Below are 16,771 nucleotides of genomic sequence, written 5' to 3' on the forward strand. Positions count from 1 at the left end.
CTTTTAAAAAGATGGCCCAAACAGAAGCAAGCTATATCATCTATACAGAAATCCTTATTTGCCATAAAACACAAAGACTTTGGATTAGCCCTGACTAAATAAGTTTATACAGCATTAATCAATTTTGCTAAAGTTAAAATGCAACATTCATTCAGAAGCCATCTGTTAAAGTGCAAAAAATTTCTTTCATAATTCTTAACACAAAAACAGAACAGCTCCTCAAAATGGAAAATTCAGTCGATAAAATATTTCATTTTAGTGTGTGATATTATACAGGTCTATATATTTGTGACTATATATATGCTATTATATGTGTGCTTAAAAATTAATAATATAATGCATCATTATGCCAAAATGAAAGTATTGAGCAACATACTATCACTAAAGAAACAGGAAAATGAATATAATGGATCAAAAATCCTTAAAAGCAACAAGTTCACTCCTTAATGAATGTCACATTTAGTCTTATAACAGCAATCATTAAGTATACAATAACTCAATTACTGATGTATTATAAAATTTAACAAATCATCACATCAGGGACAAATCTGAAGCAGAACATGATGACACAGACAGATGCCACACTGTCAACTGAAAATTATTTGCTCAATAAAGAAAATAAAGTCCAAATCTTGATAAATGTAAATAAGTGTATGTATATAATTACTGTTTAAAACGATGAAACAAATAACCTCACTTTAAGGATACTATTATTAAAACAAGTTTGACATTTTCAGAACTCAAGGACATGAAATGAAACATTATGAAAACATTAGATTGGTATTTCTAATTGTAAATATATGCACAGTAATCTAAGATAGGAGAACTAATTAATACATATTTTTGATGTCTTAATGCAAGTATACTTGTATAATTAAAAGCAGAAAGCAAATGATATAAATAAATCTATATGAGTGTAATAAATTACAAACATTTCTTCTATGACTCTAGCATCTTCAACATTTAATTAAAGGTGGGAAAAAAAATATTTTTGTATTTTGCTATAAAAAAATATTAATTTTTCCTTAAATTTAATTCTTTCCCAGAGTATGCTAACACCAAGTCAAAACAAAGATTGGATAACTTAGGACAATCTAACCCTGTGATTTCTTACCATTGACATTGAAAATCACAATATAAGTATTAAGTAGTAAAGTACCAGTGCTTTGAATGTCACTGAAAAAAAACTGTGCACACATGTCAGACTTTACCTTTTTTTTCTTTTCAAATGAAGTGTAATGTTAACATACCATGTTACAAGTGACTGGGTCAAAATAATAACTTTTCAAAAACAACAGTGGAAGGAGTTGAAGGTGGCAGGAATGAATGGTGTATTCAGAAAATATTCAGTGATAAACATTCTGGTATTTAAAAAACTTATTATGTATAAAGCAACCAAAATCATTAAAAAAACTAAAATTCTGGATAAATTATAAATATTCAAACACTTATGATTGGGTTATTATTTTATGGTTAAACTACTGGCCATCAAGCATTTCCAACATGGCCTTGTGTCCATAATGCCACTCTCCCATTAACTTCTGTCAACAAAATTAATACAATTATTAGATGAAGCATTCATTTTCAAATTAGATGCCAATAAATGTTAATGATAGGATGTAGTGATGGTCACAAGTTAATTTAAGGTTTAGGCAGGTTTTGCCACATGCCTTACCTCTCAACCAAAGGGTGCCTGAACTACTAATTTACTGTTCACTGAAACATAAAATGCCTTTGGCTTCTTGCAGCCTGCTGGGGCTACCAGCTGAACACAGTTACACAACACCGGGTTACTATTGACTGGCTCGGAGGATCACTGCTGCAGCCTACACATGCCTTTTACATTTAAAAAGGTCACAAATCTGAATATCACTGTTAATCAAAATGCTTTCAAAATGCAATTCAGCATTACAACAGGCATACAAATGAAAAGAATCAAACAAACAAAAGCATATGAATTGAAATTTAAATATCCTAATACACTATTTACCTATGTGCTTAACTAAAATACAAATCTCTACAAATTTCAAGCTATACTTGGAATAGAAATGGCAACAAGAAGTTTAAAAATGCAATATAAAACATACTGATACTACTACAACAGTTTATGATAAGCCTTTCAGAGTTGGCAGAAAAGCTGGTTTTGTAGTAGAGGCAGAATGTAGCAGAGGCAGGATTGCAGAAGAGTTATAGCACTTGTGCATCAATAATACATCTGATCAGTTTGTTGTGTCATGTTTGCCTCTTCCAACAGAGGCCACTCTTGACAGATTCTCGAAAGAGTGGAGAAAAAAGAAAGGGAATTTTACCACCTTGCGAATGGCGTTTCAAGACATTCATAGTGGAAATAATTAAAAACCATCAATGCATGCATTATCTGCTGCTTTGAGAGCTTTATGAAACATTTGGATAGTTTGGATATGAAGCTCATTTAGGCTGTCAAAGATTCATCTCACTGGTGTAAATGTTGGCACTTTTTTTTTTTTTTTATCAGAAGGTCTCCTATCTATAATACATATGCCTCTCATTACAAGCTGTATAACGAGCTGTAAATTCAACCTTGTATGCTACAAAATGTAAACTTTACATTTTATTGAATATTTTAAACACTGGAAAGGCAAATGGCAACACCTTGACTTCTAGAAAACATGTATAAAGCAGAATGATTTCTTTTTGATGTTTGCTTAACACATGGAGAAGTGGTTGTAGAAATGGCTTTCACATAAATTCAACATTCTTTATTGCCAATTAGATCATATGATTAGGCATCCCATATATTGGAAGCTGAAGAACCACATGGCAGACAATGGGACAATCGTAAATAGGACGTTAGTCACTAAAGTTAACAAGATTTCCAGTTCAATCTCAGCATCCAAATTACTTTATGACCCTGAGCAGGTCACTTAACCTGCCTGTGCTTTAATTTGAAAAACACTAATGTGAACATTTGCAACCTATTCTGGTCTCATTTGTTACACTGAGTTATGGCATATGCCAAACATAATATAATTAAAATACTGGCAACTTTCTCACTCACAGAGTAGCAAATTCTGAATTGCCAATTAATCTAAATGATGTGGTATAAAAACTAAAGAGCTACAGGGAGAAAGTGTAACTCTACATGGGCAATAACTAGATGTATGATTCGAGCCCAGAATGCTAAATCAGTGAAGCAGCAACACTAAACAATATGCTACCATGCTACCAGGAATTTTAATAGTTGCTGAACAGTTTTAAGAGTTCATTGGATTCACTGGAAAAACCTATGTGAAATTCTATGCAAAGGTGAAAGTGTGCACATCTATTGCAACACTACCAATGCATATGCACGGTGTACAGTTATACCCAATTATAAACAAATACTGAAATAATTTAAGCTGTTGAACATAATGAACATCAGTATGAGACAAATATTATCAGACTGACTGAAATATTCACTTACCAGGTCTATTCTCTACATATTGACTAAAAGATTGAAGTCGTGTTATTCTCACTGTAGAGTCTTTGCTGAACACCATAGGACTTAACAACCGTTCACTAGCTTTACGGAGCCTTTCCATTCGAACTTCTTCTGCTGTGCTCTAGAACAGAAAATAAGGGCAATTTATACATAAAAAAGCAAAAACAGAAAAATAGAAGTGAGTTGTGACCTGAAGCACTCAACTGTTAGTGAGGGAAAGCCTTGAGAGATAAAGTGCAGCTACAGTGCATCATCCTAACAGTTTCAAATTACTAAATTACTGAGCTGTCCAAAGGAACTGAAACTCTATGACTGCTGTCAATCAACTATCAAAGCTGCCAAAAACAGTTTTACAAGAAAGCAAGAAAAAATAAAAACAATACTAGCTCTAAAAATAGACTAGAAAAAAATCTCCAGTGCAATATAAAATGACTTAGCTATAAGCAAGAGTTATATGGTATGGTTACCACTGCACTGTCCAAAAAAATGATTACCATTTACAAATAATAAAATCTGTGTTTAGAAATTGAGTATTTAATTATGTTTGAGAAACTAATAAAGACTTGTAAGGGAAAAAAAAAAAAACTATAGCAACGTGCATTAGGGGCAACTTTGGTAAATGGTCACTGATCAACCCTGAATGCCAGTGACAAGTAGTCTGGATTTAGATTCTCAGGTTATTTATTTAAAACTTTCAAAAACCCATGAGAAGGACAGTAGTCCATTAATTTGCCTGGGCAAGCAAGACTACCATATTGCAACTAGCAATGTTTTTTTAACATTGTAAAAAGGCTATAGATTGAATATGCACTTTCATCAGCCTTTCTTAAATTTGAAATCCAAGTCTAAAATAGTGATAGGGTACTGTATTAATTTCAGCCAAAAGTAATACTAAACATTATGACAAGTTTTTATATTCTTCAGTAAGCACTTTTGAAAGGCTAATCTTCATGTGTGCAAAAGCTAAAAGTATGTGTTTATTCTGTTTCTAGTGAAAACGGTGTCAACAGCATTTATACTTCTTTTTGGTCCATAAACATGACCAAGACCTTTTTGTATTTTTACATTAAATGCATGTAAATTGTAAAATAATTTGTTAAAATTTCCAACTTCACATACACCAATTCAATTAAACTATTTTTTCGTCTAGACTTTTGATAAAAATAAAGCTTCTTTCTTAATTTTGCAAGGTCAGTCCTATGTTTAATGTCACTCAGCATTTGTAAGCCACAACAACATTGCTATATTCTTTAAAACCGAAGTTTAACAGGTTAGAGTGCTAAAATGTAGGCTGATTATTCACGCTGGCAGTGATAAAGTTCTTTGTATCTTGTATGCTTTCAATCAACATAGTAAATATATTTGTTTAATTGCAAGCGGAGGAGTCAGAGTTGGTGCAACCATAAATTGAGGAGTCGGAGCAAGAGTTGAAGGTTTTGTGTACTGATTCAACAGCCCTGACCAAAACTATCAAATTCTATGTAATTCTATTAAGGCTAAATAAATCAACATTGAATATAAGGAAATTGTTAAAGTTACAATGGTGGTATAGGGATGAATGTTGTTGCCACTCTACATTTTAAACCTGGGTTTGAGTATGCAAGTTCTCCTCACATCTGCATGTGCTACCTCTTGGTACTTCGGCCTTCATAACACATTTTAAAAGGGTGCATATAAGGTTAACTGGCCTTTCCAATTTGGCTATGTGCTGAGAATGTAACATTTCATTATGATACAGACCTGTTGTAAGAAATGCAAAAACTGGTTTCCTGTATCCACTGCTATAATTATCCCAAGAGGAGCTACATACATAGTATTAGGGGTGAATACATTTATAAATGCAAGAGTGACAAAGGCGAATGAACAGATTGAACAATTTTAACTGTTTACAGCAACATTTACAATACACAACTGGACTCCCTTCCTACAGTTGTAGTTAAAGCCTGCTTCCCTTCTCTGGTCCCTCTTATTTCTGCTGTAATCCACTCTTCTCTCACTACTGGTACTGTTCCTTCATATTTTAAAACTGCTGCAATAACCCCAATACTGAAAAAAAACTTGGTGCTGATCCGACTAATTTCAGTAATTTACGTCCTATTTCTAATCTACCCTTCATTTCCAAAATTCTTGAAAAAATACTTCTATTCAACTTCATTCTCATTTATCTCAAAATAATCTGTATGAACTGTTCCAGTCTGGTTTTCGTCCCCTGCACAGTACAGAAATGACACTTACTAATGACCTCCTTATGGCAGCTGATTCTGGTTTAATTACTATTCTCATCCTCCTTGATCTGAGTGCAGCCTTTGACACTATTTGTCACACTACTCTTCTCAATAGATTATCTTCGACTGGCATTACCCACACTCCACTAGATTGGTTCAGATCCTACATCTCTGACTGCACTCAGTTTGTTCAGCTTAAAACCTTCACATCCCAACCCACCACTGTTACTTCAGGTGTGCCCCAGGGCTGTGTCCTGGGGCCCCTCCTTTTCATTATTTACCTCCTTCCCTTTGCAATATCTTTCGTAAAAATAACATTATCTTCCACTAATATGCTGATGACACCCAGCTCTATGTCACTAGCAAACCTACTGTTTCCTTTCCACCCTCCTCGCTTATTAATTGCATAGCAGAAATCAAATCCTGGTTTTCTTCAAATTTTCTTAAATCATATAGTGACAAAACTGAGGTTCTCCTCATTGGTACAAAATTAACATTATCCAAAACTGAAAAATGTTCCCTACTTATAGATAATTTCTCTGTCTCCCCTTCCACACAGATTAAAAGTCTGGGTGTCATCCTTGATAGTACTTTATCCTTTTAGTCCCATATCAATAACATTTCCTGGTCTGCATATTTCCACCTGCGTAACATTAATCATATTTGCCCCTCTCTCACTCCCCACACCACTGCTATCCTTGTTCATAGCCTTGTCACTTCTTGTATGGATTATTGCAATTCCCTTTTCTTTGGTCTTTCTCACAAATCTCTTTATAAACTTCAACTGGTCCAGAATTCAGCTGCCCGCATCATTACTAGAACCCCCTCTATTCACCATATCACTCCAGTCTTGCAGCAGTTTCACTGGCTTCCAGTTAAGTTCCGCATTCAATTCAAAATTCTTCTGTTAACTTTTAACACTATCCACAATCTTGCCCCTCCATATCTATCTGACCTCCTCTATATTGCCATTCCCTCCTGTACCCTTAGATCCTCTTCCTCCATCCACTTGACTGTCCAAACCGTCTGTCTTACCACTATGGGGAGCAAAGCATTCAGTTGCTCTGCTCCCCAGGTCTGAAACTCACTACCATCTGAGCTTAGAAATATTGAATCATTTTCACTTTTCAAATCTAAACTTAAAACTCATTTGTTTAAGACTGCTTTTTCTCTTTGACTACACTTGCTCTGTCTGATTTTAATTTTTGTAGTTTAGTTTTGTTTAAAATGTGTTTTATCTATTGTTCAGTGTCCTTCAGTATTTAGAATGGTGCCTATAAATAAATAAAATGTACTATTATTTATTAGTATTTGTGCATCTGATGGCACATACTGGAGAGTGTTGTTAAAAGATAAAATACCAAAAGTCAAAGTTTCAAAGAATCAATCAAGTCAACAACATTCAAATTCCTTTTAGAAAAAAGAAAAAAAAATGTCACAAACTTGAAAACTGAGGCATTGAGGATTTGTCTCACTGCACTCTTCAGCTCCCCCTCATTAAATAGTTCTATGCACCACCAGGCAGAAAGATGGGCTCTGTACATTTTTTTAGAAATAAAAAGGAACACCTTTTATTTACTGAGTGAAGGAGTCTGCTGTATTTGAATTCACAACTTTTGCATGCAAATGGAAAAACGGAGATGTATACAAATAAGTCATGGAAGTATGCAATGCTGTTGCTTATGCAGTATAGTAACTAATTACTTGACCACCAAGTTTTGCAAACCAACAAATGGACAAACATATCTTGTCATGTCAAGAAAAAAAAGAGAAATATTTAAAATCAAATCATGCATCTTGCCTATGATAATATATACTGTATTTTAAGCTGTTAGAGTTTTGAGCAGTTTTTTTTTTTTTTAAAAACAGTCTCACATTTAAAATAATTTTAACCCTTGAAATAAACAGCTGGGTACTATGTGCCTCTACATTAAAGGGACAACAGCTGTATTTTGTTCTAAATTAGGTCATACACACAGATAAGTTTTCTTCAAAATGTTTGATCTTTCAATGTTTAAAATACAGTTTTACTGTGCTAAATATAAGGAAACACAAATCAATTACAAGCTTGCATTAGACTAGGTGGGAAAAGTAAAGAGATTCCATAACATCCTAAAAGATGATGACAGATTTAAGATCTTTAGATCTAGTGTGGTTTACTAAATTGTGGATGCTGCTTTGTCTTTTTACTGCTTGCAAGTGACAAGAGAACTGCTTTTAAAAATGAACTGATCAGCACTAAGATAATGCACTTTTAAATTTAGTACTTTACACCAAAAAGTCTTCATAAAATGTTTAGCTTCACCCATGCATGTTTTGAATCCGATTTTTTTTTTCCACTAGTCTTGTGAAACTAGACCCAATTTGTGCAGCACTGGGAACAGGAAAGGAATCCATCCAGGCTGGTAAGCCAATCAACACTGGACACAATGGTTTGCAATTACACCATACCAAAGTTTTAGGATGCCAGTTAATCTATCATGAATCCATTTGGAATACTGAGGGCAATTGGAGTAACCAAAAAAAAAAAAAACCATCAGACTGTGCAAATGTCTTAGGAACAGAGACCGTGACAGAAGTCAAACTCACACTCGTGGATATTTGAGGAAGCAGCACTGAAACCACAGTTCCTGTATCATCCTGCACATATACAATTAATTTTAATCAAAATTAACAAACAAAGCTTCAACAAACCCTCTGTAATTTATTCAAATTATGCACATTAGTAATGTTGTTGTTTTCAGAAGTATGCATATGTAAAACTACACAGCATGCCTTTTTCATGACATACTGTGTGATCAAGCCAAGTGGAAATAACTGTTGTGAATAACATTTTACCACTATTAACACCACATAAACAAGTTCACAATTAGAGTACATGTTCCAGCTCTTGGTGTTGAGAAGAACGTGGTTGTCATAAAAGATAATTCAGCAATTTGACTAAAAACAATCCTTCCTACTGAATATTATGAAAAGATCCTCTTCACAGAACTTGAACGCTAACAGCTATTAATATTCAAATTGCAAGTAAGCCAATTTAGCTCAAAACACTCATATAATTGCCATTTAAAAATTATTTGTTAGAACAAGATTTTTTTTTCTTGGATATGACTGTGACACAAATGTATTAATCATTTTGTGAAAATAAACCTACATACACATGTCTTAAAAAATGACCTGCTGACAAAAAGACTTGAGCTTTCATTATAAATATTTCTTATTATTTTGCCAAAAGGCATTCTGTGTTGTTAAGAAATGTATTTGTCATTTAAATTTCATTTAAAAGAGAAAATGTTCAGGGGACAGCACTGATGCATCTAATTGGTAAGAATGAACTACTAGTGCTGCAAGCCCTCTATCTACACCTTTGCCTCATCACATAAATGAATAGCATACATAACTCGGTGACCTGTGTCTGTGATCTAAACATGCCGCTTGCTCTGTGGCTTACTATAACTTTGCCAACATTCTTGAGTGTTCTTGCTGGTCAAACAGGAAAGGCAAGTTTCTCTTTATAAGGCAAAAGAGCCAAAGAAAAGCTGCTACGATAAATTAAAGCAATACTTTGTAGGGAAAATGCTGTTTAAAGGCAGCAAAAGCACACTGTAGTAACAAAACATAATTCTATCTAAGCTAACATTGGGGAAAATCACAAGCAAAACTGTAATCAAATGCTAAAATCCCCATTGGAGCAAAAAAAAAAAAAATCATCCACTCCCAACATTTGCAGGGCATGGCACAGGAAGATACCATGGGTACCAAACATAAAACAAATATAGCATTTTATTCTTTATTATTATTTTCATGAATTGTTTTCAAAGTAAATGGGCAAAGACCAAGATGCATGACTAATAACTAAGCCTGCTGAATGTTGAAACTTGTTATCAAACGCTACCAAGACTGCACCCTTTCTTTGCATTGAGACAATCAGTAATGAGGAAGATCTCTAATGGTCTATTCTCTAGCCTCAAGGAGGTCTGGGATACTGAATCCTCAAGGGAACTAAACAGTTTATCCTCCTTTGCAAATGCTGAAGGCCTCATTTACAATACGCCCTAAGTGCGTTTTACAAAAAACAAACCTGGAGACAGACTCTGTGGTTTTTGAAGAAACAGATGCCACACATTTAAGATACAGGAGCATGACATGCCCAGTTATTGGGGGTAAATCTAAACATCTTGGAAAGTAATTTCTGACACAGTCAATGATGTAAGTAGAGGTCTGGCAGTTTAAGATGAAGTATTTAGTATACATAACAAATACACCAGATTTTTAAGCCCAGCAACGCATTAAAATATCAGAGTGATTAGCCCTGAAAATCCTATTTCCAGAAACCTTTTTATGACCAGGGACTCCAGCTCCTTTACAAAGCACATTCCTCTAAACCAGCCTAATTCATTTAGCTTTTGCAACCCATTGTGTTTTACTCAGACCAGCTTCATCTTGCATCAAATCCACTGCAGAAAGCTAAATTGAATGTAAAATCAGACGTGACCTGGCTCCTCTTTGTTTAAGACAGCGGACTGAATGTTCTCCTCTGCTAGATCACTTTCAACACCAACTTATAGGACATAACAGCACAACAGAAAGCAATGAAGGGCATTGTTTTAGGACATCAAAGCTTTATATATCTCAGGGAAGGAAATCCTTTCAGTCAGCATCATGGTCCCCAAATAGCATGCAGCTGGGATAGGCCTTGCGTGTGTACAGGTGATCCAGTGTAATCTGTATCATCGAGTGATGATAATTAACGAATGAAGCATCCACAGTGTCACTTTTTTTTAAAGATAATTACAGAATCTAGTTATAGGATCAAGTTATAATATTAAAAAGACCACAATCTAAGAAGGCTTGATTGTGCACTCTTCTTCAGAAAACAATATCAACATTAAAGTTGAAGAAATGCAACAACTTATGAAATCTAGAACAGAACTAAATAGTAAACAATTTCGAAATACTCTATCCAAAGGCCTGTTTGCCATTTAATTAATAAGTGTAACACATGTATTGGCATTAAGGAAAGTGTTTTGGGTTTCTCCTTGCTGTAACTTGATATACTATTTAAAAACTGCTTCTCAGATCAAATACCAAAGTAAACAAACACAATTCACAAAAGTTGTACATTAATTAATATGCAATCTTTTACAAATAACATACATTAGCATCGCTGGGAACTAATCTGCGATAGCTCTCGCAATGCTTCCTCTCAAGGGCTATTAGAGTTAAATAGGTCACTAGCATGTGGAGTGAGCAGTTACTGGTTTAATTTGTATCAAAGGCTAAATGATGGTGGTAGAGGGATGTGGGATCCCACCTACTGAATTGGGGAGGGGACATGATGGTATCAGACTGGAAAACTTGGAGGTATGGACCAGGCACTCTTTAAAGGTTTCTTTTATAATATTGCATCTTGTAACACTCATCCATTTTCACAGAAGACAGGGCAGGGTATAACAAACTGGTCTCAGGTTCCATTTTAATCACATTATCTGTGCACAGCTTATGAAATGGATGAGTGCAGATAATGCTACTCTCCAGTAACAACATGTAATGGATACAAAAATGCACACAAGAGATATGAAGTGCACTTGGATTTACAGAAGAAATCACTTCTATATAGTTAAAAGAATCCTTTAAATGTACTACTTAAAATACAAGAATATGTATGAACTTTTATTACAGGCAGTATACTTGTTTGCAAATATTTTGAAGAAAAATCCAGAAAGCATCTATGTGTTCTCAAATTTCTTCTCTCTTAACACTTAAAACAGTATTCCTTATTAACTGCCTGTGACAGAGGTAAACACTAATTGATTTGCTTTTGTTCCTTCAGTAATACTCTTCCGTACCCATGATGTTTCTGAAAAGTTTGGACCACTAGAGATCACATAATAATTACCTTAAGTTCTTGATGTATTATGCCATCATTCGTTGCTATCTGTACCGAGGCAGCTGAATTGGAACTGGCTGTCTGCAGTCGAGTGTCGAGAGGCTTTCGGAGTCTGTGATCAATGTGTTTACAGCTCTGTCCACCTAGGGCATAAATATTCAAAGTATATGATAAACCAACTGACCTAGTTAATTTTAATAAGAACTGTCACATGTAACTAAACTAAATAAATATTATAAGCAAGCAAAATATGTTAGGATTGTCCAATTAGGCTCTACTGAAAATAAGAAGCAAACAATTTTGGCATTACCTTCCATTCACAAAAAAATGAATGTGTTTCAAGCACTGGAAAATTGAAAGAAACTGAATATATGAACAGCCTCATTTAAAACCAAAAACTTTAACATTTCAATTTAGCCAAGAGAAGTTTAGGAATTTAAAAATGCAATTATTGTTGCAAACATTCAGCTGACATAAAAATGACTGTAGAAATGATTACCAAATTTGTTGTACATTGATGCTGAAGACCATTATGATGGGGTAAATGAAGATGCACAATTACTGTGTTGGTCAATAAATATGACAATAATAATTAAAAAAATAAATAAAATAAAGTACAGTGTGAAATGTCTTTTTTCTAAAACGACTGGCAGAAAGAGTGTTATTACAATTAAATGAAAACATCAGTCATTTGCTGTTCTGTCTTTTTTAAGAAAGTGCTTCTTGATTAACATTAAGGATCCTCTTTTGTGGTAAAGTAGCTTAATAGAAATGAAATGCTTCTCTGCTTTGGGAAAAATACTAGCAATGCATGGCTTTGCTTAAGTTAAATTATACACAGATTAGCTTCAAAGGACAATGAAAGTAAAAAGATATTTCATGTTTTTTTTTTTGTCAACTGTGCTTTAGTTTATACCTTCAAAGACTGTCAATTGCAACCAACTACATCTAACACAGAATATTAAACAAAATGTTTTGTTGGGTTTCTTACCTTAAGAAAAGTATACAAGAATTAAAAAAAAAAAAAAACAATTAGAAGGCAAAATACCTAATTGTTGTTTTATTTTTATGTTAATGCTTTGTTTATTGGGGTCAAGGCAAGAGAAGCCCAGAAAACACTGTTAAGCAATTTTTACATATATTTCTATACGCTTCAGCTAACATGGCTTAGTTGTCACACAAGCAATGATCAAGGGATATTCCTATACCTGCGCCAACTTTGATCAATGGGATTATTATATACTGGCATTTATTAATGGGGGTGACAGATATATTGGAATATGTATTAGATGCAGAAACGTTACACGACCATATAGACTGTAGAGCACTGGAAGATCGTGCCAAAAATATTCTACTTGTTGAGCACATATTGTACATCATGATGAATGCTCTAATTAAAAAAATTTTATGTACATTTCAAATAAGGCTGTCATTTTTCACTCCTTAAAGGTACTGGTAATACCCAGTAAAACCGATACTATAAACATGCACACACAGTAAATAATTTGATTGATGAAGAAGTAGTTACAGAAGATTGATGTATAAAGCAAAGCATCAAAAAGGATGAGATTATAAAAAGAAACAGATATGAGAAGTCAATAAATTGTGATAGTCTTACTAAACAAATTATTTTGTATACTATTTGAGTAGTGAAAAAATCAACAGCTAAAGTACTTTTACAATTACCAAGAGACACAAGATCAGTGTTAAGGTTAGTAAGTTCATCTTCGCCCCCTGTACAGGAACAGACAGGACTTTCCTCATCGTTAGTAAATAAATCATCATCATCACCATCACCAACCCCCACCACCACCACCAACAACAAAACCGCCATCCTCCTCCCCAAGATCTGCAGGAACAAAAAACAGGCACTTCAAACATGAATAGTTGTTAGTTGATTAGTTTATAGTTAAATTTGAGATCATGCAACAGAGTTACAGTAGCTCAAAAAAAAGCTGGCATTACAGTACTGATCCAGCATCTATATAGTTTCTCCTTCTGAGTCCTTTTAAACATAAGCATTCATTGCCTGAAAATGATTTTGGTGACTTGAAATATTTACGACTGCTACTGTTTATTTACCTTAATCCCACATCCCTTTCACATGTATCTAACATGCAATGCACACCAATACGGTGAAACCCAAGAGGATACATGGCACAAATAAAAACCTAACAATTACACTGTTGGACAGGAATTTAAACTTCCAGTATTGCTAATTATAGGTTCATACTGTATGATATTTTTTCATTATACTGTGTTTTTAAAGAAATAAAAGTTAAAGGATTTAAAACATATTCATTGCATTATTTTAAGTATGAATACCATCAGAAACAAATAAAAGGACAAATATAAGTGCTTAAAGTAGATGCCAAGTATCTTGTAAGCAAGATGACACTCTAGATGACAACAGCAGCACCTAATGTTGGATACTTGAATACAAAACCACAAAAATATCAATTTTTTCTGTGCAGCATAACAAAAAAAGTGGTATGAAAATCTTAAAAATAGATGTTCACTGGAAGACCACTGCTTTTAGAATCAGTTTTACTGCATGCTTTGTGAATTAAGATTTTTTTTGAGTGGAACACAAGATAGCTAGGATTATGCATTCTGCTCGGCAAGTCTTATATATCAAGCACATTTGTAACAAGTAGGTTTTTAATGAGGTGTGCAATTAGAATACTACTAGGACATAAACTTTCAATAAAGTCTATATTCCAATAAACTGTTTCAATTATGTTGTTGTTTGTTTCAAACTTTCTGTTAATCATTGTCTTACCAAAAACATCACGCTATGGATAAAGCTAGCACACTATAGTGAAACTTTTAACATAAATCTGTTTAAAAAGTCAGGACTCAGCTTATTTCTAAACTTTCATCACTGCTTTATTTAAATGTTAGAGATGAAGCCCAGAGTCCCACTTCATTACCTTATTAATCACAGTTATTGTGATGAATGTATATTATCGCTAAGTTTAGTTTTTATCATAATAATTATGACTAACTAATAAACAATTAAGTAAGCCTGTGGGCTGCATCCCTACAATGTTTCAGTGCTGCACAGATCATTTTAAAGGGGCAGGGTGCTGCTACACAACACTTTAGTTGTGCACTGGGTTGCAACCAAATGCCAAAGCTGCAGCTGTTTCACTGGGAATTTATGCAACAGACAGCTTGGTAATCATGACCTTGGCACTGTATTATTTTTTTTTTTCCCCAAGATTTGCTTTGGTAATGCCGCTGGCTGCCACTCCCCCTCAACTCCCCCTCAAAAACACTCACCTCCAGATGTCTTTGACCTTTCCTTCAACTTTTCTGCAGCCATTTCATTGTAGCTGGGAAGTTCTGACATCTTCACACCAGATCGAGCCTCTGCTATTAACTGACGGGCCCTCTCCCTCAGCTGACGACGTCGCTCTTCATCTTGCTGCTAGGAAATATATTGAACAGTTGCCATCTCAGTAATTGACAGAAATGCCATTTCATTCCCAATCTGATGATCACGATAGCGCCTAGTTTACAGCATGGAGCCGAAGACCACACAGTAAATATACCACTTTATATCAGACCCTATCATATACCTTATTTTAAAGCAACACAGATCAGAAAGAAATATTGAGACCAATTCTGTAATAAATAATGTTTAACAATATTTTTTGTGTGTGACTTATACTGAATAATAATGGTCTAATAATCATATATTAAACTAACAACTATATTGCTTTTAAAACAAAATGCAAGTAATTGCTATCCTATAATTACATGTTATTTAATAATTAAGAATGAAAGAACAATCACAATTAATGCAAAATGTAAGTAAATGTAAGCAGGCCTCACTCAAGAATACCATTAAGCCCATTCTGCTATGAGCAAAAATGTCACATTTTTTGTAAACCTGTCTCACTTTAACAGGGCATACTCAAAATCCCAAAATATTTATTGCTAAATATATATACGTAATTATCAAAGTAAGAACATATACATATTCATCTCCACTGAGCAGTCATAATAGTTGAATTTGGGGAAAAAATCGTTCAAAAGCATAATTCAATTAAAGCTGTCAGTAGGTACTGGAGCAGAGTTTGAAGTAGTACAATTTGCATTGCAGAGAAAATTCTTTTTTGCAATAAAAAAAAGAAAAAAAACACAATGCATGACCTACAGGCTGCCTTATTTATTTTTCAACTATAGAGATGTTTTCAGTTAATTTTGTTAAAGCTATCTTACAGTATTAAAAAGTTATTAATATATATGTGTGTGTATATATATATATATATATATATATATATATTTTATGAAGTCACATGCATACTCCAACATTTAAATACATAAAAATATGCACCATTTATTTACCAACAAATTATATAAACGTTCAGAAGCCCAGAGACAACTGAAAGGATAAATACCATACTATACTTATTAAAATAATCTGTAAATATATTCAAAGGTTTAAAAATATACACTAATAAAATATAATAAAATGCTTAAAAAAAGATACTTATTATACATTAATATATTCCTGTTAAAACAGTTATTTATACACAATTACAATAATTATATTTTAAGCCTAATCAGATTTAAGGTTAAAAAAAAATTACATATAACAGTAGTGTATATGAATTTCAGGCATAAAGCACTTAACAATGAAAATTCAGGAAGTCTGCAAATGACAGATGCTTGTCAATCCCAGGCTGATGTAAAAACACTGTAGATGCTGCAGTAGCTGAAATTAGATTTTTAGTTACACATACTGCCCCTGGAAAAATTTTCTTTTTTACTCATAAATATATATGATGTTCATCCTTAGTGAAAAGATTATTGATGATTGCTTAAATCACTGGTTGTACCACTGCAGTTCCGCCTTATGCTGCAGACGAGATGTTATCAGCATTAGAGGCCAACAGAGATAAGTATTACGTGATACATCAAGACAAGAAAATAATATATACACTAAATTCACTAAATATAACCATATAGTGTATTTACATAAAAGCATGTTACTTTTTTTAAAGGAGTTTGTTTGAATACAGAATTTTGGTAGACCACCAACCTGAGCTGGATATAAAGTAAACATCTGTTATTAATACATTTGTTTTACTTGAATAGATACTTTTCATATATGAAACATTCAAAACAGCCTGGCTTTCAGCATTTAACATTCCACCTTGAAAGTGAAAAAAATGGACGCTAGCT

At 33.6% G+C, this 16,771-nt stretch overlaps 1 protein-coding gene across 4 annotated transcripts in view; it reads right to left on the minus strand.

Moving 5' to 3' along the window:
* Positions 1-16,771, minus strand: part of ehbp1 (EH domain binding protein 1) — a 387,620-nt gene that overhangs the window by 27,684 nt on the left and 343,165 nt on the right. For 2 of the 4 annotated variants that reach the window (XM_039738603.1, XM_039738601.1), the window contains 3 exons: positions 14,861-15,005; positions 11,585-11,718; positions 3,443-3,581 (listed from right to left, as the gene is read on the minus strand). In XM_039738603.1, the coding sequence (XP_039594537.1) occupies positions 3,443-3,581; positions 11,585-11,718; positions 14,861-15,005 (418 nt within the window). Of the gene's footprint in view, positions 1-3,442; positions 3,582-11,584; positions 11,719-14,860; positions 15,009-16,771 lie in introns of all 4 variants that reach the window. The other 2 variants (XM_039738602.1, XM_039738600.1) reach the window with 1 other exon arrangement.

The sequence above is a fragment of the Polypterus senegalus genome, chromosome 16, assembly GCF_016835505.1.
Source record: "Polypterus senegalus isolate Bchr_013 chromosome 16, ASM1683550v1, whole genome shotgun sequence".
Taxonomy (NCBI): Eukaryota; Metazoa; Chordata; class Cladistia; order Polypteriformes; family Polypteridae; genus Polypterus; species Polypterus senegalus.